This window comes from Cricetulus griseus, chromosome 3 (genome assembly GCF_003668045.3).
Source record: "Cricetulus griseus strain 17A/GY chromosome 3, alternate assembly CriGri-PICRH-1.0, whole genome shotgun sequence".
Taxonomy (NCBI): Eukaryota; Metazoa; Chordata; class Mammalia; order Rodentia; family Cricetidae; genus Cricetulus; species Cricetulus griseus.
In genome coordinates this window covers 268,702,369-268,725,196 of record NC_048596.1, presented here as the reverse complement: position 1 = coordinate 268,725,196, position 22,828 = coordinate 268,702,369, and the positions used below count along the sequence as shown (strand labels likewise).

Sequence of the window (22,828 nt, the reverse complement as noted above, 5' to 3'; positions counted from 1 at the left end):
TAGTACTTTATTTTAACAGCGTATGTGCAGGTTCTGGATAGCAAAATGGTGACAGTAGTGGGAGCCACCGTTCTGCCCCCCTCAGAACTCTTCTCGGGTGGTTTTGCTTTCTTTCTAATCTAATAACCGGCCTTCTGGTAGCCGCTGTTGTTGGATAATGAGAGACCCCACTCTTATTATTGGATTTAGGCTTTACTCTCTATTCCTCTGTTTTCAAATATGCCCTTCTGTGGGCAGTGGTACTATTACTGTCAAGTTCATAGAGAAACTTTCTGGGTGTTAGGCATGTGGTAGCTGAGTTTATCCTTCAAGTTCAGGAACCCTTGAGTGCAGCTTCAGAGATCACACCACACTATCCTACCCTCTTGATATAGAGAGGAAGCTAATGGCTTTTAGTGGGCCTTCTTAGTTTGTGGGGTTTAGGTCCTGTTTTCAGAACGCTGAGTGACGAATACCCATCCATGCTCTTTCAGCCTCACAGGGTTTGAGCAGGTCAGGTGTTTTTTCATCTGAAAGAAAAAGCTGGCCATTCTTAGAAGAGCCCAGGCCAGGATCTCATGGGTAGGAGGTAAGCAGGTCCTAGCAGGAGCCCAGTAGGTGCACTTTTGGACTGTCTGGGCCCTGCATGCAGACTTAACCATCTCTGAAGCTTCTGCCTACTGCTGACATGTGCATTTGTCCTCCCAGGTCCGAGCCCACCAGCTGGTCTTGCCACCCTGTGATGTAGTGATCAAAGCTGTAGCTGACTATGTCCGAAACATTCATGACACCTCTGACCTGGATGCCATAGCTAAAGATGTTTTCCAGCATTCACAGGTAACAGCACAAATTGGAAGGAGCGGGCTTTGCATGGGTTTTGCCCAGGGGTATAGGCCAGAAGGGTGTGCTTGGGATAGGAAGCTGTAGGCCTTGGATCAGAGAATTCAGGAGCCCAGTGTGTCTTCCACCAGCTGAGTGGTCTGAGCTTGTCAGGTGAACAGGAAGAGAGTTAGTTCAGGTAATGTGGGAGTCTGTGGTGCTCTGCGTTCATGAGATGTATGTGCCAGAGAGTTGTTTTTGTTGGTTGGTTATTTTTGAGTCAGGGTCTCTCTGTATAGTACTGGCTGGCTTTGGACTCACAGCAGTCTGCCTCCTTCTGCCTCCTGAGTGCTAGGACCAAAATCATGCATCACCATGCCTGGCTCATGCTAGAGATTTCAAGAGATAAGCTGCATGTTGTCAGATGGCATTGCAGAATGCAGGTTAGACTTTCTGTTAGACAAGTCAGCTCAGTAGAGCGGATGAGCATTGAGATGCTCAGGCTCCACCTGAAGAGCCTAAACCATGCTCATATTATCCCTCCAGTCTATGCTGTCCATACCACCTGCCGTGGGCTTGGTGGTGTTAGGAGTTGGGGAGAGTGACAGAACCCTTGGAATGTCAGAGACCAAACAGAGCTGCTCAGAGAAGCCGTAGAACCAGTGCCCATCACTGATGACAGCTGAGAAATCTACTTTCTGACCACATTACTTAAAACTTGCATTAATTTTTGCCTGATTTTTATTTATTTTTTATTTTTTGGGGGGAAATAATCTGTTGTGTTTGATCTGAAGGTTTCCCTGTCATTCTCCATTCTTATCTAACTTGAAAGGTTACAAATTATTCATGTACTGAATTATGATAAAGATGTTCATGCATATGACCAGTGGCATAATTAAGGCTTTCCTACATCTATTTTAGTCTAGAACAGATGACAAAGTCATTCGATTTAAGAGAGCAGTTGGATATTACTCAGCGACTAGCAAGCCTATGCCATTTCACCCACCACATTACTTAGGTAAGTAAATAAAGCTTCCGTGTGATCGGCAGCAAGTGCATATATAAATCCTGATATTTAATTATTCCCAAGCAAATTTCATGTGTTTAACTTACTTATTTTTTCGAGCCAAGGTCTCAGTGTGAAGAACAGGCTGGCAGATGAGAACAGATCGAGAGATCTGCCTGCCTCAGTCTCTGTGTGCTGGGATCAAAGATCACCATCACATGTGGCGGCGCTTTGTTCTTTGAAATTACGGTTTTTCTGCACTTACACAAGTGTGGCCCACTGTCTTATAGTTCCTAAGAGGGATGTATAGATTTGTGGGAGAAAACTTGGGGCAATGGAGACAGGCTGGCAGTCCACAGCAGGGAAGAGTCCCGAGGACACACAGGCAGGCAGTGGATTGGCAGTGTCCTGAGGACACACGGGCAGGCGGTAAGTTGGCAGTGGTTCCCTGCCGCTGCTGCTTCTCTTCTATTTCTCTTCCTCCTCCTCTTCTTCCTCCCCCTCCATATCCAGTTTTTTTTCCCTTGCAGAAGGGAAGGTTTAACATAGAGATAGGAAAAATCTAAGAAGTGGCACACCAGGTCTGTTGGTGTTTGTTCATGTTAGCAAAAATAGTAATGTTCATTAGATATATGTGGGAATTATACTTTTAAAAAAGTTCTTTTTATGTTTGTTTGTTATGCATGTTGGGGGTAAGCACATGTGTGCCACAGTTTGAGAGACAGTTGTCGCCTGCCAAGAGAGTTCTGGGACTCAAATTTAAGTTGACTTTTTGTGTGGAAAGTAAGTGTTATTACCCAGACCCTATGAGCCATTCTTTGTGGATACAGGCATGGTTCTGTCAGTCTGTTAGGTTAGGCTGGGAACCTAGACCAGAGATACTGGGCTTGGCATGACAGGTGGGAAGTGGGTGAGTCACTGTAGCCTGTTAGACACTGCTGCTGAGGTAGATGGAATTGAAGGGCTAGAGGTACCTGGCCATTTGTTCACAAAGCCTTTGTCTTGCTAGTCTGTTCACTTTTCTCAGAGCACTGCACTTAAACCCCTGCACTGGCTTCCCATCACACTTGGCCTGACTCCAGAGTTTACACCCACTCTGTTTACAACTGGCCCTGCCCCGCCTGCTGACAGCTTGCCCCTCAGGCACATGGCACAATAACTTTTTTGCCTTGAGTGGACAAACCTGGCTTCTGTTGGTGGCCTTTGTACCAAGTCTTAAACCTGGCGTCCCTCTCTGTGAGTGCCTTGGATTTGAGTCATCTGCTGTATGGATCCAAATGTGAGCGTCTGTTCTCCGAGGGCACCGCATGTTTTCTGTCAGTTGCTGCAGTCCTCACACACTATCTGCCGTGTTTGGCGACCTTGCTTACATTCGAACAGAGCAGGGACTAGGGGATCCAGGGCCTATTCTGCATCCCCTGTGGATAAATACTTGGCTGAATGAATTAAGCCACTAAGTTTTTAAATCAAAGGAGTGAAATAATGTGGTGTATTATAAAACAATTCATAGAATGGAGCAGGTATACATTGTTCTATCAGTTAGGATACATCTGCTGTATGCTTTACACTCAGGAGACGTTTCATAATTGCTTTTTGGGGTGATAGAAAGCATGAAATCAACACTGGAGCCTGTGTCTGGCTATCTAATGTAACCACTTGCTGGCCTTGGATTTCATGTTTGTTGTAGTGGCATCACTGCCTGAATAAGAAGGAGAAAGTGTGTATGAAGTGTGTTATAGGCAGAGTGCCCTGAAGGCACCAGATGATGAAATAAATAGTCAGGAAGCCTGACTGCTCAAGGATGTAGGACAGGCATCATCAGGTGTCGACATTTGGCTCCTCTGTATATTACTTTGGTCTTCACTACTATAACAAATATCTAAAACTGGGCTGGCAAGATGGGTCACAGGCAAAGGTTATCCCCGTTGCCAAGCCTGCTGATCTGAGTTCCATCCCAGGTCTCCCGTGGTGGAAGGAAAGAACCAATGCCCACAACTTGTTCTTGGACCACAACATGCATATGTGTCACACATGTGCACACTAAATAAGCAAATAAAATAATTTTTAAAATGTTTAGTTAGCTGACTCTTCTGGAAACTCAGGCTGTGGCACAGGAGTCAGATCAGCTCTAGTGAAGACCTCATAGCAGATGGGGTCACAGTGTAGCAAGAAAGCACACAGTGAGGCTAGAAGTGAGAGGCAGACTGGGCTCCACAAGCCCATCCAAGGGTCTTTAGTAGTTTCACCATGTTCCAGCTCTTGAAGGTTCTATCCATCACCTTTAGTACCACCAAACTAAGGACCAAGTGTCCATCACATGAACCTCTTAGAGACAGAGTATCCAGACCACAGTATATGGGACAGTAAGCAGCAGCTACCATATGAGCAATTACTAGAGATTATATCAGCAGCACAGTGCCTTATGGTGTATTAAGGACGGAAAGTATGCTGAAAGATAGTGTCTGCCTTCCTTGTCTGAGTTCCTAAAATGTTTGTAAAGGAAATTGTGTGGAACATGTGCTCATTTCCCATCACTTCCCCCTAAGTAATGCGGTATAGCAACTGTTTATATAGTGTTTACCTTGTAGTCATCATTCATAGTCATTCTATGTAAAGCACACAGGAGGGGACAGGTTCTGTGTATGGAATCTATATGTACAGGTTCTGTGTATGGACTCTGTGTGTGCAGGTTCTTTGCAAATGTACCATATATAGAAGGGACTTGGATAGCCATGCATGTTGGTATTCCCTGGGATAATGGTGTTACCATGCTACCCTAGAATACTTTGGGGATACTGAGGGTTGACTGACTGTACACATGACATTTCATTGGTCAAGGCTAATGACCATGTTGTGAAATGTTAAATCATGTTTTCAGTAACTAAATGATACTTAAGTGTTTTATAGATAGAGTTGACTGAGAATTCATTTTCTATATTAATCCGCTCAAAGGACAGCACCCTCAGCTTATGAAGGACCTCTCTCTGGGCCTGACCTGATAAAGGTCACTACCCAGGGGCCTGGAGAGACATCAGTATCCAAATATGCTACCAGTGAGCTAGATGTGTGGGACATTGTTGAAGGGTGAAGAAAGCGTGTGTTCAGAAAAATGTCTTTGTGCCTTCTCTTAGATTTTTAAAATTAAGTACAGGGGATATTGCGATGGCTCAGTGGGTAAAGGTGCTTACTGATAACTGTCCTCCTGAGTGGATTTCCCAGAACTCACAGGGTGGAAGAAGAGAGTCATTGTTACAAGTTGTCTGCCAACCTCCACACATGTGCTGTGCTGCGTGTCAGCATACACATACGAAGGATGGTGTTATTTGTGTCCTGGCACTGCCAGCTACAGTTTGTCATGAATCACCACTCTGAACACAAGCATGAGAAAGACTTGAGTTCTCAGAATTTGTGGTTTAAGTGATAGATAACATAAGTACTAGTGTCCTAGTTACGTGAGCACAGACCAGTGCTCATGCACAGTTAAAGCTGCATGAGTGACGCCAGCTCTCCCTGTATCTTAGCTACCTTTCTGTTGCTGTGAAGAGACACTATGGCCAAGGCAACTTACAAAAGAAAAACAACTTTGTTGGTGGTGAGAATGTAAAATGGGATGGATACATTATCAGACAATTGGGCAGCTTTTCACAAAGCAAAACATACTCTGACAGTATGACCCAGCAGTCATGTTTGTGGATATTACCCATACAGAAACATGCACATGGATGTTCAAACCAGCTTAATTTGTATCTAGCCAAAGTTGAAAGCAACCAAGATGTTCTTAAGGGGGTTCTGTAGATAACTATAGGTCTGGCGTGGTAGAGCACTATTCAGCCATACAGAGTCACAAAGGAACCTTAGGTGCACATTGCTAAGTAAAAGAAGTGAAACTAAAGGCCCCTTACCACGTGATTCCAGCTGTGTGGAATGTACTTCCATATTTCCATAGGAAAAGGCAGAACCACGCAGACAATGAAAAGATCAGGGCGCAATGACTGGGTAAAGCTAAAGCACATCCAGGACCCAGTGAATGTTGCTATTGAAAAGTGTCCAGTAATTATAAAACATTGAAAATTAATGTCGACAGCAGGAGTTCTGTTGTTTTATTCTTTGGCTCAAAAATTTCAAGGCTCAGGCTGGAGAGATGGCTCAGCAGTTAAGAGCGCTGACTGCTCTTCCAGAGGTCCTGAGTTTAATTCCCAGCACCCACATGATGGCTCACAACCATCCGTAATGAGATCTGGTGCCCTCTTCTGGCCTTCAGGGGTGCATGAGGAAGAAAGACATATACATAATAAATAAACCTTTAAAAAAAATTTCAAAGCTCCATTTTTAACATCTCCGAAAAAGTAATATATAGGTTGTCTCCCTCTTTTGTTCTCTACCTTATTTCCTGAGGATAAGGCTTCTCGTTGAACCAGAAGCTTGCCATTTCCATTAGGCTATCTGGCTGACCTCTGCTGCCTGAGCCTGAGGTTACCGGCATGTGGGTCCTAGGGATTTGAACACTGGTCTTCTTGTTTGCAGAGCAAGCACTCTTATCCACTGAGCCATCTCCCAGTCCCAGAACATTTTAAAAGTTTACTATTTCTGTTTTGTGTTTGGCTTAATGTAACATCTCCAGGTTAACAGAATAGTCTTTCTTGGGCTGGGCTGTTATGTCTACAGTTAGCTGGAAGTGGTTCTAGTTTAACACCATTCCTTTAAAACAGGTATCTTAGTTTAGTATAGAGCAAAAGCTAGGCAGCTCTGTGGGCATTGTGAGTCACTGGGGTGGGTGATGGAACTGTGGTTTGGGGGTCTCAGGGAGAAAAGTCATTCCTGAAGAATTCTGTAATACTTAACACTTTTTAAAAGTGATAACTCTACATGAAGTAAACATTCTTCCTCCATTCTTTTTCTCCTTTGTTGTACATAGTTTGCTAGCAAAAGCCTGCTCTAGTACGTGGTGGTAGAAAGGAAATAGGAAAGCAGCAGTGTTGCCTCGACCCTGGACCCTGTGTCTCTTCTGAGGCCCTCTTGTCATGGAGAAGGGAACCATACTTCTCTTCAGCTGCTGAAAACCATATAGAGGGAGGGAGGCCTGTGGGCCCCCGAGACAGATCCTGAGTGGCCAGGCATTTCTTTTGGAAAATACAGATGAGTTCATTCAATCACCACAGGACTGACAGGAGAGAACAGGAGCTTGCTGTGTGGAGACACAGGATATGTTTGAAGCCATTGACTACCATGTTTGGTTTGGCAGAGCTGGAAAGACGTCTCAGCAGAGGACTTGAGTTAGGTTCCCAGCACCCATGTCAGGTGGTGTCGGGATCTGGTGCTTTCTTCTGGCCTCACATGTTCCTGCTCTCATATGACACAGGAGTGTACACACAAATAAAAAGAATAGAAACGCAATTTAAAGAGAATCTTTGGTCTTATGTTATATTGTTTTGTTTGTTCAAAGGAAAGTTTGTGCTTTTTAGGGAGGTTTTAGCATGACAGAGTAATTATCTTTACCTAAAAGTAAGCCATGAGTCCAGACCTTGTATTTATCTTTCAGAAGTTAGTCAGATGGGGGTGTGGTGGGACACTCCTTTAATTCCAGCACTAAGGAGGCAAAGGTAGGTTGATCTCTGTGAGTTTGAGGCCAGTTTGGTCTATAGAATTAGTTCTAGGATAGCCAAAGCTACACAAAGAAACCCTGCCTTGAAACATCTCTGCCCCTCAGAAAGTTAAATAAAAAAGGTCGTCAGCTACCTGAAACTAACCAGGCTTTCTATAGTGACTCTGGTGGGCATTGCTGGATTTTTGTTGTTGTTGTTTGTTTTTTTGTCCCCACTAGCTGTGATTCTGAATTACCATAGAATGTCTTTAACAGATGTAGTGACTTTTACCTCACACTTAGAGAAGAACTGGTAAACTTGTTGCTTGTATGCAGGCGAATGCATGTTTGTGTGTCTGCATATGTAAATGTGCCCTTTGAGCACACATGCCAGGCTGACTCTTTGCAGCTATTGGTAGGGCATTTTTCTTTGTTCAGTTCAAAGAGGGAAGCTGTGCCAGGATTTCTAGTGAGAGCCAGGATCAAAGGCTTGTTGTGGGAGTTCCGAGCTGAGAGCTGCAGGCTCTGGAGATGAGAATGCTAGAGAGATGGCAGCTTGTGAGGCTCCTGGGTCCTAGTGGAATAGGAGAAAGTGTGCAGCAATCTGTGCTTTTCTTCCAGTGTTTGTGAGCTGCACCGTGACTCTCAGGAGACCTTGCCAGATTGGAGCAGTAAGGCTAGTGTTGCATTTATAGTCCTGGTCTGACCCTGAGACACCCCTACAGTTTGGTATCAAAACTTTGCTTTCAGAGAGGGAGAGTGAGGAACTCTGGGAGTGGGGTGCCTTCCTTGGCTGGAAGCTGGGTAAGAGGTGGTGGTCACGTGTGCTTACCCTGCCCAGTCTATTCAGAGCAGAGGCTAGAAAGCTCTATGATCTTAAGAGAACACTGAAGTTGGGAGCTCTGGGCTTGGCTTGTTTCCACTCTTAAAGCAAGATGAGAAAGTCGTGGCCTCTGAAACCACATGATAAACCTGAGTTTCTAATAGTTTCTAGAAAGTAGGGCCCCTGAAGAGGGCAGGGCACATGGGCCCTGGGCTGACCCCAGGGATGTCTTAGGGATGTGGCGTTCTCTTTACAGTTGTCTTATTGTTTTCTTCCCGTATTGACAAATTAGCCAGACCAAATCCATTTGGAATGCCTGGGATGGTGCCGCCATACGTCCCCCCTCAGATGCTCAACATTCCACAGGCTCCTCTGCAAGCAAAGCCCGCGGTAAGCTGTCCCCGAGTCCAGCAGTGCTGTGGATCTTGGGTATGAGCTTTCTTACATTCTGTGTTGATATATACAATAGATGCCAGTTTGTCAAATTAAAAATGACTGAAGGGGACACAACCAGTCTAGGCTTGCCTCAGGTCCTACCAATCCTGTATACTTACTTGTATTCTGTCCCTCAGGTCCCACAGGTGCCCAGCCCAGGGGGCACCCCGGGCCAGGGTCCGTACCCATACAGCCTCCCTGAGCCTGCCCTCGCCCTGGATACTAGCGGGAAAAACCTGACAGAGCAGAACAGCTACAGCAACATTCCTCATGAGGGGAAGCACACACCGCTGTATGAGCGCTCCTCGCCCATCAACCCAGCCCAGAGTGGCAGCCCCAATCACGTGGATTCTGCCTACTTTCCTGGCTCCTCTACATCGTCATCATCAGACAACGATGAAGGCAGTGGAGGGGCAGCCAAGTGAGTGTGCACAGTCACAGGTGCTCTGGGTGCTGTGACTTGAGGATTTTCTTAATTCTGTATCTACTGGAGTTTATGCCAAAAGTTGTCTGCCACAGGTGGGTGCTTTATGTACCTAGGAGAGGTCTGCCCAGTGCCAAGTCTTGCTATTTTAGCCCTGTGGCTGGAGATCCTAGGAACCTGGGAAAGTTTAATAGTAACTCACTTTTATCACATCTCAAATATGGGAGTTGCTGTGTGGCACCATGGGCCCATCATGTATACCAACTCCCCTGACAGCATTAACCTTGGGGCTTCCTGGAAAAGAAATACCGGAATTTCCCCTCCTCCAAACCCAGCAGCTCAAGGCAACATTCTTGAAACAACACCATTTGCCTAGCCAAAAGTATGGAATGCTGCCTGGATTCAGATCAGTCTTATTCCTAGAGAGTATTAAAATCCACAAATGCACAGTTGGTTAAAATTACATTACAGAAATCATAAATGTATCCTCCTTTGTTCCTAAAGTATTCTGTCTGGAAGAAAGGAGCAGACTAAGTATCTTTCCTGTGCGTTCATTCTCATTACTATGAGCACTGCTTCATGAAATAAATAACCTGGGCAGGCTGCTACTGCATGGGTTTCAGCAAGGCTGGTGGCTGTTACAGGTACCTCTGCCCTCAGACATGAGAAATTTGAGAGGTGCAGTTTCCAGCATTAATACAAGTTTTCACTGGTGTGCATACCTGCAAAATGGAAGCCGATATCTGCTTGGGTCAGGGTTTACTGAATCTGTGCACTTTGTCTGGACTAGAGAGGTATAGAATTGATATTCTCTGACTGAATGTGCAAAATCCAAATGAAGTTAAGAATTGTGTTTTAGTATTTGTACTTTTTTTTTAAGACAGGGTTTCTCTGTGTAGCTTTGGAGAGTATTTGTACTTTTAAATGAGTTGTTTAGCAGGATGATAGGTTTATGATCTTTTGAACTGGAATCTCGGGGTTGTCACCCCAGAAATCTGCATTTTAAACAAGTACCCTATGATTCTCATCAAACCTGAAGGTAACTTTCAGGTGGTCTAAGAAATCCAGCAAGAGCAAGGCATGTCTGTACAGGAAGCATTTGTTGTCAGTCGTGAAACACTGGCAGGAGGCAAAAGAAGAAAGCTTTTGCCTTTGAGCCTTGCAGTGACAGAATTAAGGAAACCAGGTCTAGGTAGATGGTGACTGCCGGATATTGAGGATGATATTGAGAAGAGTGGTGCTTTCTGGTTGGGATAAGAGTGTCTTCAGCTCTTTGCTGTTGTAAAGACTCTGGCTGGCTGTTCCTGGGTTACCAGAACTCTGTCTTGAAGTTCCTGTCATCTTTACCTAGAATACTATCGTTTTTACCATTTCCTGTGCGTCTTGTTCCTGCAAAGGGAATGTAAACTGTTCATTCTGGCAGTTATTGTTTTGCCATTGTTGCAGAGAAAGTGTCTTTTAGGAAGTTTGTTATATACACAGCCTCACATCAAGATTGGACTTTGAGTTGTGTGACTCAGGAGTTTAATTTCCTTGACTTTATGCCTCATTTATGACAATAAATACGAAATTAAGTTAGAATGTGAGGAAGGTGGCAGAGGAGGTAAGATGAAGCCCTGAACTCCTAGCTTTGCTTGTGACAGATGCTGTGATACAGTTAAAATTTATGAATGTGGTAGTGGTAGGCGGCACAAGCCTCAGGGAGGATCATGGGCCGTTGAGTGGATTGTATGGAGAGTGTGTTGTGTGCAGTTCAGGCCTGCATACGAGAACAGTCTTGTGCTCTTAGTTGCTCTGCACCTTGGTCAGTAATATAGTTGTCCTAACTGCTCAGGAGGCTGACCCAGTATGGTCTGGGCCTAAGTGCTCGGGCATCCTGGGTAGCATGATGAGACCTTGTTTGTATTCAAACAAAAGCATTATCAGGTGCAGTATCTCACATCCATAATTCCAGGACTTGGATTCTGAGGCCAGAGGATTGCTGTGTGTTTGAGGCCAACTTGGATTAGTGTTTCAGGCTAATTTGGGCTACAGAGTGAGATCCTGTTTCTAAAAGCTCAAGCAAAACAGAAACAAAAATATTAGTAAGAATAAGAAGTCAGGATTTTACCTTTGATTTGGGCTTGACCAACTCTATGCTTTTGGGAGAGTCTGGAGGCAAAGGAAGTTATCTATGCATTTGCTCAAGAAGTGCTTGAGCACTTGCAGTTTGGAAATGGTTGAGGAAGTGTACTCTAATTGTATGCTGTGTTGGCAGACAGTCTACAAATGACAAGTAGAGTCCCACAGGATGACCATGTGAGGAAATCTAGGGAGTAGGGGACAGATTTGGTGCTGGTCTCCAGGCCTGGCCTTGTAGAGCTGAGTATATGTTTTAGTATATGTTATGTGATACTGTATGGGAAACAGTAGCCAGATTCTGGTATAGGATGATCTACTGAGTAAATGGTCTAGTTCCCACAACCTTAAATCAAGTAGTGGATGCGAAGAAATAAAATATAAGAAAAGTTTCCTACAAATGATAAGGTAAATGTTTTCAGTGACAAACAATAAGGACCTGGAAAGATGGCCATGAAGAGAGCTTCCTGAGCTTCAAGAGGACTGAAGTTTGGTTCCCAGCACCCATATCAGGTGTTTCACATAACCACCTGTAACTCCAGTGCCAGAGGATCTGACACCTTCTTCTGGCCTCCATGGATATCCACACACAAGTGCTTCACACACAAACAGAAATACACATATACACATAAAATAATAGTAAAATATTTTAAATGGCGAAAGATAAGACACTTGTGAATTGACAATAATACTGATATCGTTAGATATGTAAAAGGCAGGTGCCTCTTCCTGAGAAGATGAAAGGAATGCAGCTTAAAACATTTAAACCATCAAATGCTTGTTTTTAAAGATAAACCAAGAGTGGGGTGCAGATGGGATCGCTCCTGTCAAAACTCCACCCTTGTTCTTGCCCATGCTGGGGCAAGGGCTGCTTGGTAGAAAGATGCTGTGTGCATGCATGAAGGCCAATGTGGACTACGGTCAGCAGGGGCCATCTGTACAGGAAGCATCACCTGTGCTGCAGAGATGTCCTAAAGAACTGCAGGTGCTCATGAGGCCACAGATGCTTGGGCCTGAGTCAGGGTTAGATGGGCAGGCCGTGCTGCCAGGTTTGTGGGCAGCATGAGCTGACCAGTTCTGATGCTTTACTCCTTCACTGCCCTGTATTTGTTTAATGCTTGTCTAGCATTTTGGTTTCTCCATTTGGATGAATGGTAAGGTGGCTCTGCCCCCCTCTTTCCTTGGAGTCTCCTGTGATGTGGGTGGCCACTTGCCACACACCCAGGCCACCAGAGGTGAGCTACATGACAGTCTAGGCCTGGGTTTTAATTGGTGACTTCTGCTTTTTTCTCGTGCATTGTTTGTGGAGGAAAACAGGTTATCTATGTATGCCTAGGGCAGCAACTGAACCATCCAGTTGTCTAGGCCTAGGATGTTGCCCATCTAACTAAATTAGCCCCCCCCCCATTGGAATAACAGCAAAGCATATGTCTTGCTCTACTTTTGCTAAAATTGGAAAACAATTTTTTTTTTTTAAATTGGTATTGTTTTTCTTCCTTTCCTGGACTCTATTGAGTCTTTGTAGTGTACTAAGAGTACACTTGGGTCTGTATTGGAGGTGTTAATTTGTATTGCTTTCATAGGTTTGTTTGAGTTTTTAAGATTTAAATCAAAGGAGACGAATAACTTGGATATTTTAAATTCATTGTTATGCAGTTTTTCTAATCACCACCTCTAGTAGACAGAATTATGTAGAGTTACAACTTTAAAAATGCAAAGAATCCTGCATAACTCGTAACCTAGATGGTGACCAGCCAAAGCTTGTGAATGTGTAACACTGTATTTTTCTCTGCATATACTAAAACATTTTTATAATGATGCAGTCTTAGGACAGCTTGCCCTTTTCCTTTTCTTCATACTTTTTTATATCCATTATACTTGAGGTATTATTTAAGCATATTTGTACATGTAAGTATAATGTATGAATGCTTGATGTCTAATAAATATTGTGCCCTTACCTTTTTACTGATGTTTTTAAATGTATATGTAAAACATCCTTATTCAGAGAGGGTGAATATTTCAGTTTTGTGACTTTGTACAGACTTGTTTCATTTTCATGAAGATGTATGTGTTCCATGGAAAGAAGAGTGCAATGTGCAGTGTGTACTGTTGATTTTGAGTTACAGTATCCTAACAGTGTGGTAGTATTTCTTGCATAAGCTCCCGTCTACCAATTCTAATAGCATATGATTTCCAGAGGATCATATCTAACCTGTGAAAAATGAGCCCAAGAAGGTACGCTGCTGAGTGCCAGCATCCACAGGCCTGCTGGGCTGCTCCTTGCCCTCGCAGGATCTGGGTTGGCATTTTTAGCTGTGATTATGTAGCTTACCTGCTTGCCAAACCTCAGTGCACATTCAAATGTGGGTGAGGTGGGTTTACTGAGTTTGTGAATTATGCAAGCTGTCTGGAATAAATGGTAGCTGTCACACTATTCAAAAATCAGCTACTTGAGCAATACTAAACTAAAACAATGATTTTGTTTTTAATGTAAAATAGCTAAAAAGGTTTTGTTTAGCTTTTTGACCTAGCATTTCAGGAAGTAGACACTTTAGATTACTTACATATTTATCTTTTATTTATTGGTGGCTAACAAAGAGAACTCATGTTCCCCTATTCTGGGGCTCAAGGACATTGTGGACAGGGTTGAGAGAATGGCTAGCTGTGTGCACCCCATGAGCTTTCTTCCAAGTAACTTGGAGAATGCTACGCCCCCTTTCCTCATTGTTGTCACTTAGGATAGTATATATACCTAGTTAGGGATAGCTTCCTATTGTTTATGGTTGGGATTGGAACAAGGTGTTCAGGCTTGGATACCTCTGTCAGATGACTTTAGGGTTTAGTTAAAAGAGATAGGATGTGACATAAGCAGATTGTTGTATCTTCTTATATTTTACCTTTATGATTGTTAATTTTGGATACTTTACACTGTTAAGTTTTAATCCTCTTTTAGACTAAAAGAGGAATTGTAGGGGAAGCTGTAGCCACGCCTACTTAGGGGCTGGCTACAGGTGTGGCTGACCACACTTGTGAGGGCGTGGTCAGGGTGATGTAGTGTGACTGTGTTTGCTCTTTTGCTTTCTCTTTTGGGCTTGTGTACAGACTGCTGCCACGCCGGGTGGCTAGGTTACTCTGTAAGTAAGGCTTTTCCCTATTAAATACCCTTATATTTCTACCTGACTCCATATTGGTAATTTCCCACTATAGGCTAGTTTGCCAGAACTTACATTTACATTTTGATTCTTTTAATACATTTCTGAGATCTTTCCATTGAGGCAATTCAGAATTTTGTGTGTTGGGCAAAATAACTTTGATCTTTATTCCCACAGCAAGAAAATCTATATTCTAGCTGTCTGCTAGCTGTTTCATATTAATTTTATCACAGTGGAGAGCTCACAGACACTGGTGTCTTGCAAAGTGTGAGCTGTGTCTTACTGCCACATGGGAAAGACTGCCTGTTCTCTGAAGGAATACCTTGTGTGGGTTGGGATTGCTTAGGTCTAGAGCACACTGCTACCTTCAACAGATGCTGTGAGCTAACCACCACCAACCAGTACAGTGCTGCCTACCAGCTCTGACAGCTTACAAACCTTGCCCTGCCTCACTGGCCTTTCCCTCTGCAGCTGTCTCCATGGAGTTGGAGTTGAAGTGGCTGCTTGCTTACATCTGCAGATAGCTGTCCTGTCACAATATGTGGCAGTCTGGAAAAATAGGTCACAGACTGAGTCCAGTGCCTTTTTCTTGGGGGCCGAGGGGAAGATTTCCTTCTCTGAGCCTGAATTTGTTCATCAAAGATTTATGAATGGGAGTATGGGTGAGATTCAGAGAGAGCTAATGCTGGTTGGTGAGACATCTGGCTATGTCAAATGAGCTACAGAATGCTGAAGTACATCCGTTCTTCAAAGCAAAGCACTTATTCTGGCCACATACTTGAGTTTTCTTACTACATTGTAAAGTAATGGCTAGCCTCTTGAAGTAGATTTGACCACTTGAACATTGACTATTTTTTAAGGTACTTTCTAAGAAGAATAATGCTAGTCTTTCTTGTGAACATCAGGATGATGGCATTACTGTGTTTCCAGCTTATGTTGTGTATAGAACCAAATAGGCACATGTAGGTTCTCTGGGCTGTTAGGTGGCTGTAGAGCCATCAGAAAAGTGAGACCCCTTTCCTTCAGCTTTCCTTCTTCCTGTGGCCATCCAGTTTTGGGTAATCTCAGGCACTCCAGGAGCACTGCATATATACCCATCGGTTCAGTGATTACTCCAGGCAATTCTCCTGCCTAAAAGCAGATTCAGAACCTTTGCTGTTTTTTATGTCACATAAGAAATAAGCAAGGTGTGCACCTGGGCTGAGTAGTGACTGATTGATTTGTCATTCCCTATGCCTTCTTATGTCACCTGTGTCACGTCTCTGCATTCTCAGCAGCTCATTTCCTGATTCATAGCTGGACAACATGCATTCAACAAGTTATTAACAAGGACCTGTGACTGGGCCCTTCTCTACGTCTCTGTGGTTTTCAGTGATGTGGCCCTTCTCTCTCCAGGGCTGATTGTGCTCATTTGCCTTCTGTTCGTGTGTTTAGTTGCAACTGAGTTTTTATAGACAGTGGTGACGTTGTACAGAGCAGTGGTTTCACTGACTCTTGGAACCTAGACACAGTGGAAGCCCTTTACCTTTTTATGTTGACTGCAGTCTTTGGCTAGAAGAACCTGCTATGTAGTAAGTGGGATCAAGGAAACTCTGAGGTGTCACCATGTGGAACAACACTCTTGGTTGAAGATGAATGGGATGGCCCTTACAATGCTTCTCTTACCTCTTCTGGAGGAAAAACAATTCATTAGTAGGTTGGAGAATTAATGAGTATTTAAACATCTCCATTTGTTGTATGGATCAACTAGAAAGGCAAGCCAGTAGCCTGAAGTGGCATGCTCTATAGTCATTACAGAGGTCATTTGGGCAATCAGGGCTGCCAGTGAAGGATGGGTGTTGGGACCATGTATCCAAAGCACTCCCAGCATCCTCACCTGGAATTACCCTGCCTGCTGACTTTTTCTTGCATGACACACCTATGTGTCTCAAGCCTCTTGTGTCTCCACTGCTTATAGGACAAAAGTGTTTTTGGAGGCTGCACACAGTTTATCAAGTGCTGATTGAAATACATCCTCCTGACTGGTCTATCTCTTTCCATTCCCTGTTCTTATGCTTCACCAAGCTGTTTTCCAGATAGGAATCTGTCTCTGTTCTCTGAACTCGAGTTCGACTATCTCCTGAGCCTACCCCCCACTTTTTTTCTCTTCCCCATGAAGGTGGGATGCCTGTAAGAGTGTTGTTATCTTACACTTAGAAATTATGCCAGAGAACATTGAATCTCGTTCTGCCTGAGAGGTGTGTGTGATGCTTGATTTCCTGTTGTGATGACGACCATCGAGGTGCCTTGGAGCCACGGCCTGCCTGTGTCTCACTCAGTACTTGTCATGTGAGCACAGCTTGCTCATGGATGAGTTAGTGTCTCATAGCCTCTTTTCCCTTTGAAGCAGGAGGAAATATCCCCGAAATAGAATTGTGGGGAAAATACAAGGCCATTAGAGCAAGAAAAGTTATTACTATTGATATTGAGTCAACAGACTTAGTTTGGGCCCTTCTTTTCATTGTGGGGTGGTTTAGTCCATAGGATTCACTGATCCTGTACATTTATGTTTAGCCACATCAGCGGGAACAAGATTGGCTGGGAGAAGGCAGGAAGCCATGCAGAGCCACTGGCACGGGGAGACCCAGGAGACCAAGTGAAGGTATGGAACTCAGACTTCTATTGCTTAGTTTGTGACTGTGCATGTGTGCTGGTAATCAAGTTAAAGAAAAATCCTTTCTGAAATGTGTCATGAGTCACATGTTTTCCAGAGGACTCAGGAAGGTAAGGAATTGTGTAAACTGCCTTATCTGCTTGGCTTGGGAAGCATAGCACCCCGAACACGCTTTCCTCTGCAGAACATGGTACCTGAGCCTTCCTATGCCTCCTTTTAAGATGACTGTGAATGCTGATTTAGAAAACACCCGGAATACGTCTGTTAAAAGTAGAGAAGTTAGCTGGGTGTGGTGGAGCTTGTCTTTAATGTGAGTTCCAGGCCAGGCAGGGTTATGCAGTGAGACACTGTCTCAAAGTAGGAGTAGGCTAAATTATATTTTTCTCATACCCATTTTTGTTTGTTAGTAGTGACCTCTGGGAATACTTTTTTGATTTGCAAGATCATGTCTGCCACCCCATGGTTCATGAGGAGCATAAGACTCGGGCTTTAAGGGGGTTAGGCAAGATCATCAGGGTACCAGAAATTCATTTAAAACTCTGATTCAACTAATGATGGTGAATCAATTAGAAGTAAGGAACAAAAATACTTCATGAGTAGCTGTTGTGCATGAAAGATTCTGGCAAAATACTTTGCGCTGTTTTGTAACTATATTCTTATAGAAGAGGGAAAGCATGGAAAGCCCTTAGGGATTTTTCACGGGTTCTTCTTCTAAGACCAAATTTGGCACTTGTGTATAAAAAGGTAAAATTAGCACTCAATTACATAGCCTTGTAATGAAGACATTTATTACAAAACAGAAAAACATACATGTTTTAGGGTGACACCAAATCAAACAATAAGCAGTTCTTATTGCCAGCATGCTGATCAAGAAAAAAAAAGTTTATTGTGTAAATAATAATTACTCTTGGGCAGTTTTTCAGACAATTCAGGGTTTGCCAGGGCACCTGCCTCTGCCTCTCTTCTCCCTGGCGCCCTGCCTAGCACTGGTGCCAGCCACCCTGAGTTAACCCATTGTGGTCCAGTTTTCCTGCCCTGTGCCTGTGTCTGCTGTGTGTAAGCAGTTGTTAACAGGATGGGCGTTTCCCACCTAGGACCGCGTTATCCATTTTTCAGAGTTGGCATTTATAGGTCATTGTTTTTGATGGGATTGGATTGGTTTAGAGACAGGATTTGTGGTGTCCTGCATTGTTGCTGTTATTATTCTGTTTTATTTTTGCCTCTGTATAATTGCATGGGGGTCTTTATCATGACCATAGAGCAAATTTTAGATGGAAATTTTGTTCTAGAGTACCGAGCAGTAGCTTTTGAAGTATAGGACCTTGTATGAATTCAGTTGTTTGAGTTACTGATTATAGAACATTGGCCAGATGCCTCTCTCAGTGCTGGTTTCCTAATGTGTAAAACATTAGCAACACAGAGAGCCAGAAACACATAGTGATGGGTAGAGAGTGAGGCAGCTACAGAGAGCTCCATGGAAGCTCCATGCAGGGAGCCCAGATCAGGAGAGCTGTAGCTGCTTCTTGAGAGGAGTCTTCTATTCTCCCACACTACAGGAGGCAGTGTGTGCTGTCCTCCTTGGCACGGTGTGTGTTGGGGTGTTTTTGTGCATAAGGCAGTCTGAAGAGAGATAGGTGAGTGTGTTCCTGGCTACCCTGCCTTTTGGTTGGCACGGGATCTGACCACTCCAGGCAGGAGTCATCTTTGTGCTCTGATTTTTAGGTGCCATGTACAGTGCCATGTACATTTGAGATAATGGGAATGGGGCATGAACTTTCTCCCATTTCTGTCCTTTGCTCTGTAGGCAGAAGGTTCATCCACTGCCTCTTCGGGATGCCAGCTAGCTGAAGGCAAAGGGAGCCACATGGGCACTGTCCAGCCAATCCCATGCCTCCTGTCGATGCCCACCAGAAACCACATGGACATTACCACACCTCCTTTGCCCCCCGTCGCGCCTGAGGTGCTGAGAGTGGCTGAGCACAGGCACAAGAAGGGACTGATGTACCCCTACATCTTCCACGTCCTGACGAAGGTATTATCCGGGGGCCTTGGAGTAGCTTCAAGTATTTGGCAGGCATTGCATAACTTTTTTTTAACTTTTGTAAACTTTTTTTGGGGGGGTCTTTCTAAAGTAGTTTCTGTTTCTAAACATTAAACCAAAGATGAAAATTTTTATCTGTAAAAGCAATTTAAAAGCACGTAATGAAATCTTACTTTACTCTTCAATTTAATGCAACCCTTTTTTTGATACTAGTGAAATGACACATGTTATTTTGTGGCTCATAATTCATTTTCTTAGTAAAAGTAAAGAATTTTTTACATCATATTTGTGTTGTAATGTCAGGTTAATCTTAATGTCGTAAATGATATCTGACTTCTTTATTATTTGTCCTTAGGCAATAGCATTTCTCCTTTTGAATGGCTAATTCAATAGTACTTAGTGACTTTGACTTTGTTCCTCTACTTTGTTGACTGCAGTTTTAATGACCAAATGCATTACAGGATTTTGTTAAAATGTACATATTTAGAAATATTTTTATAAAGTGGCATAATATACCGTATTAGTGTCTTACCAAATGTGTAGCTAAATATATATATAGTTTGCATTGTTTTTTAATCTTAATCTTATGTCTCAGTGTATTTCCATGTAACTAAATTTTCTCAGTGATTTGTGGTCTTCGTTTTGGCACAAGTCACTTCAGTGACAAAATTGTCATAAAGAATTGGTTTATTACTATCTTATTATCAACATGTTTTCTTCATTATGTGGGCCTTCTCCTCCCTCCCCCATTTTCTGCAATTCATTTGTGGCTTGTAAAATGGAGTCAGTAAATGCAAAGGCTCCTTTCTATTTCACAGTTCTCATGAGGTGAACTGTCAGACAACTCATCCAAACACAAAGTATTAAGCTAATGCTATTAACTCTTAATTCATCTACTTTTTAGTTGTTGCTGCATCCAAGTCTCGTCTTACTGTTTAATATGCGTGCATGAATAGCAGTGGTCAGTTTGTGCTTGTAAGACAAACATTTTAGAGAATCACCAAAAATTATGAAAAATGCAAGTTTTGTTATAGTCTATTAGTTAAGAGTCCAAAATTTTAAAAGACATTTTTCAAAAGAACATGTATAGAGATGGCACTCTTTCCTTATGAGACTTTTTGAGATGTAAGGGTTACTTGAGCCACCTTCTGCATCTGTGCTGCCAATCTTGATGCCTGGGCAGTTGGGTAGATTATGGGAAGAGTGCAGATGGTATGAATAGCTTTCTGTGTTCTTACACAGGGGAATGCTAGGGGAAGATTGACAGAGTGTCCAGGGTTGGGAACAGTAAACTATCTTTTCTAACCTTAAAATGCTACTTAGGATTTTTCAGTATAGGGGACAGTTTAGACTATTTCTTATGAGCTGAATAGCCACGATATGCAGTTGTCAAGGCTGAGACATTTGCAGTAATGTAAGGCTTCATAGTAATGATGAGAATTACTAGCAAGAGAAATTCTCCTTAAACGAGTATATTAGAGTATGTTTAACTACTGAATTAGTGAAGAGGATAGTGCTGAGGGTAGGGAGAAAAGCAATTTTGAAATTAAATATGTGTAAAAGAGCAAATACAAAAGGTTGTTATTAAAAAGAACTTACAAGTAATGTTTAATAGGCATTGGAGGTTATATGTGTGTTTTGCTACAAATATACATAAATAAAATTCCTTGACTATTTTGATGTATTGTGATGCCATGCAATAGAATTTTGGCAACAGTCTTAGCTGCTGAGCACTATAGTTGTTTGTCTCTTGGAGGCATGTTCTTGAGTCAGATGAAGGTCTTGCCATGTTGGGACCAGAGCTGGGGATGGAATGCTATGGTGAGCACCCACACTGGGGAAGTGTGAGGGCATGTTTAAAAAAGAGTTCTCTCAGGAAGATCATTTTTAACATGTGGTAACTTTTTATGAAAAAGCTTGGTAAAATATGACTTTCATTTCAGAATACTGCATTCCTTGCATTTTGTACAGGCCATTGAAAAATACATATTTTATTACATCTGACCATCTTGAATGATCCATGAATAAAAGTTGTAGATTCTTCATGATTTCTTCTGTATTTGTTGTCTGGTGTTATCTGTGTAGAATGTTTAAAAGACTTTGACTCATCTGTGTGGCTTTCTTTTGTTCTTGGTTTTTGGGTTAAAGATAAGGTAATATAGGATTAATTTTGAGTCTCTGGACATACATTTGGACCACAGACTGCCAGTGAACGCTTCTAAACATCTCACTGTAGGCAAGTTGTAAAGCCATTGACTTGGAATAGAATAACTATGTCATTAATGGAGATGATGCAGTATATTGCTGTGAGTTTCTTGTAAATTCAACATGAAAAATGTGCAATATTATTCTGCTTTCTTCCATGCAAAGGGTGAAATCAAAATTGCTGTTTCTATTGAAGATGAAGCCAACAAAGACCTGCCTCCGGCCGCCCTGCTCTATAGGCCAGTTCGTCAGTATGTTTACGGAGTCCTGTTTAGTTTGGCAGAAAGCAGAAAGAAAACTGAGAGACTTGCTTTTAGAAAGAACAGACTTCCACCAGAATGTATGTACTGTAACAATCCATTGTTTGTTTCCCTCGGTACCTCGTAATCTCTTGTGCATTTTCTAAAGTTAGAAGAATCATGGCTGAGTTGCCTGAGACCCTCCTTGTGTAGGAGGTGGGCTGTTCTCAGGGCACTAGGCCAGGGTAGAGCCCTCAGAACAGGAGGAGAAGCCACAGTTGGTACTGTTTTAGTAATGATGTTATCTGATAAAAGAATAAAACAGCAGGTTTCCATGTTAAACTTAATATTGCTCTGAAAACATCTTGAATGGCCATCACTCTGTAACTACTCTGTTTTATACTCAAGATGCTTTTGTATCTGGTCTTTGCTCATGAGGCACAGGTCCATGCTTTCCAGTGCCTCGGAGTTCTAGAGAGCAGATCTCATAAGGCTCTACCACTGTAGTGGACTCACCTCAGAACTGCCATGGTTTACCTGGGTCTGACCACTTCAGCTCATCAACTTAAATAAAGGAGGGAGGGACACAGGAACAGACTTCTGGAAACGCTGGTTAAAGTTGAGGTCCAGAGCATTGTCCTTCATGAGGCCTGGGTCATATTTTGTGGAAATCCCCCTTTTCTTGCTGATACTTTCATCTGCTAATTTAAGAATGCAAAAGCCACCATCTTTGCTGGGCAGTGGTAGCGCCTGCCTTTAATCTCCCAGGCAAATCTCTTTGAGTTCAAGGCCTGGTCTACAAAGTGAGTTCCAGGATGGCCAGAGCTACACAGAGAAATCCTGTCTCAAAACAAACAAACAAACAACAACAACAACAACAAAAAAACAAAAACAAAAACCCCAAAACACAAATGACTATGTGATAGTAAGTACAGAAATGATCTTTAGAGCATGGAGTCTAAAATCAGAATGTTGAGATTTCATAAAAACCTGGACTATTCTCTCCTCTCCTTTGGTTGTGGCTATGGCTGTGGTGAGCAAATGTTGGCCTCAGTAGCCTCACTAGATGGTGACATGTATGGCCGTCGCTCCCTGAGTAACTGTAGCTCTGGGCATGGGCACTTAAAGCTCATGCTGTAGAATCTGCCTTGAACCCACAGGCTGCCCTCCTGCCTTGGTCTCCTGGGGTTTGGGATGACAGGCTATGAGCCAGAATACGTGGTTTAGATTCAGTGGACTCTTAAATTTTCTTTCTGTTGTTGTTGTGACAAAGTTATGACCTTTAAGGCTTTAAAACAAATACCTTCTTTCCCCTTTTTGTGGCTGGCACATGTGATGCCAGCCCTTCCACTT

At 43.0% G+C, this 22,828-nt stretch overlaps 1 protein-coding gene across 3 annotated transcripts in view; it reads left to right on the top strand.

Moving 5' to 3' along the window:
* Nucleotides 1-22,828, top strand: part of Fam120a (family with sequence similarity 120A) — a 97,460-nt gene that overhangs the window by 41,024 nt on the left and 33,608 nt on the right. For all 3 annotated transcript variants that reach the window (XM_027409975.2, XM_027409973.2, XM_027409974.2), the window contains exons 4-10: nt 688-816; nt 1,720-1,816; nt 8,501-8,598; nt 8,781-9,064; nt 16,891-16,978; nt 18,795-19,022; nt 21,402-21,576. In XM_027409975.2, coding sequence (XP_027265776.1) covers nt 688-816; nt 1,720-1,816; nt 8,501-8,598; nt 8,781-9,064; nt 16,891-16,978; nt 18,795-19,022; nt 21,402-21,576 — 1,099 coding nt within the window. The remainder of the gene's footprint in view (nt 1-687; nt 817-1,719; nt 1,817-8,500; nt 8,599-8,780; nt 9,065-16,890; nt 16,979-18,794; nt 19,023-21,401; nt 21,577-22,828) is intronic.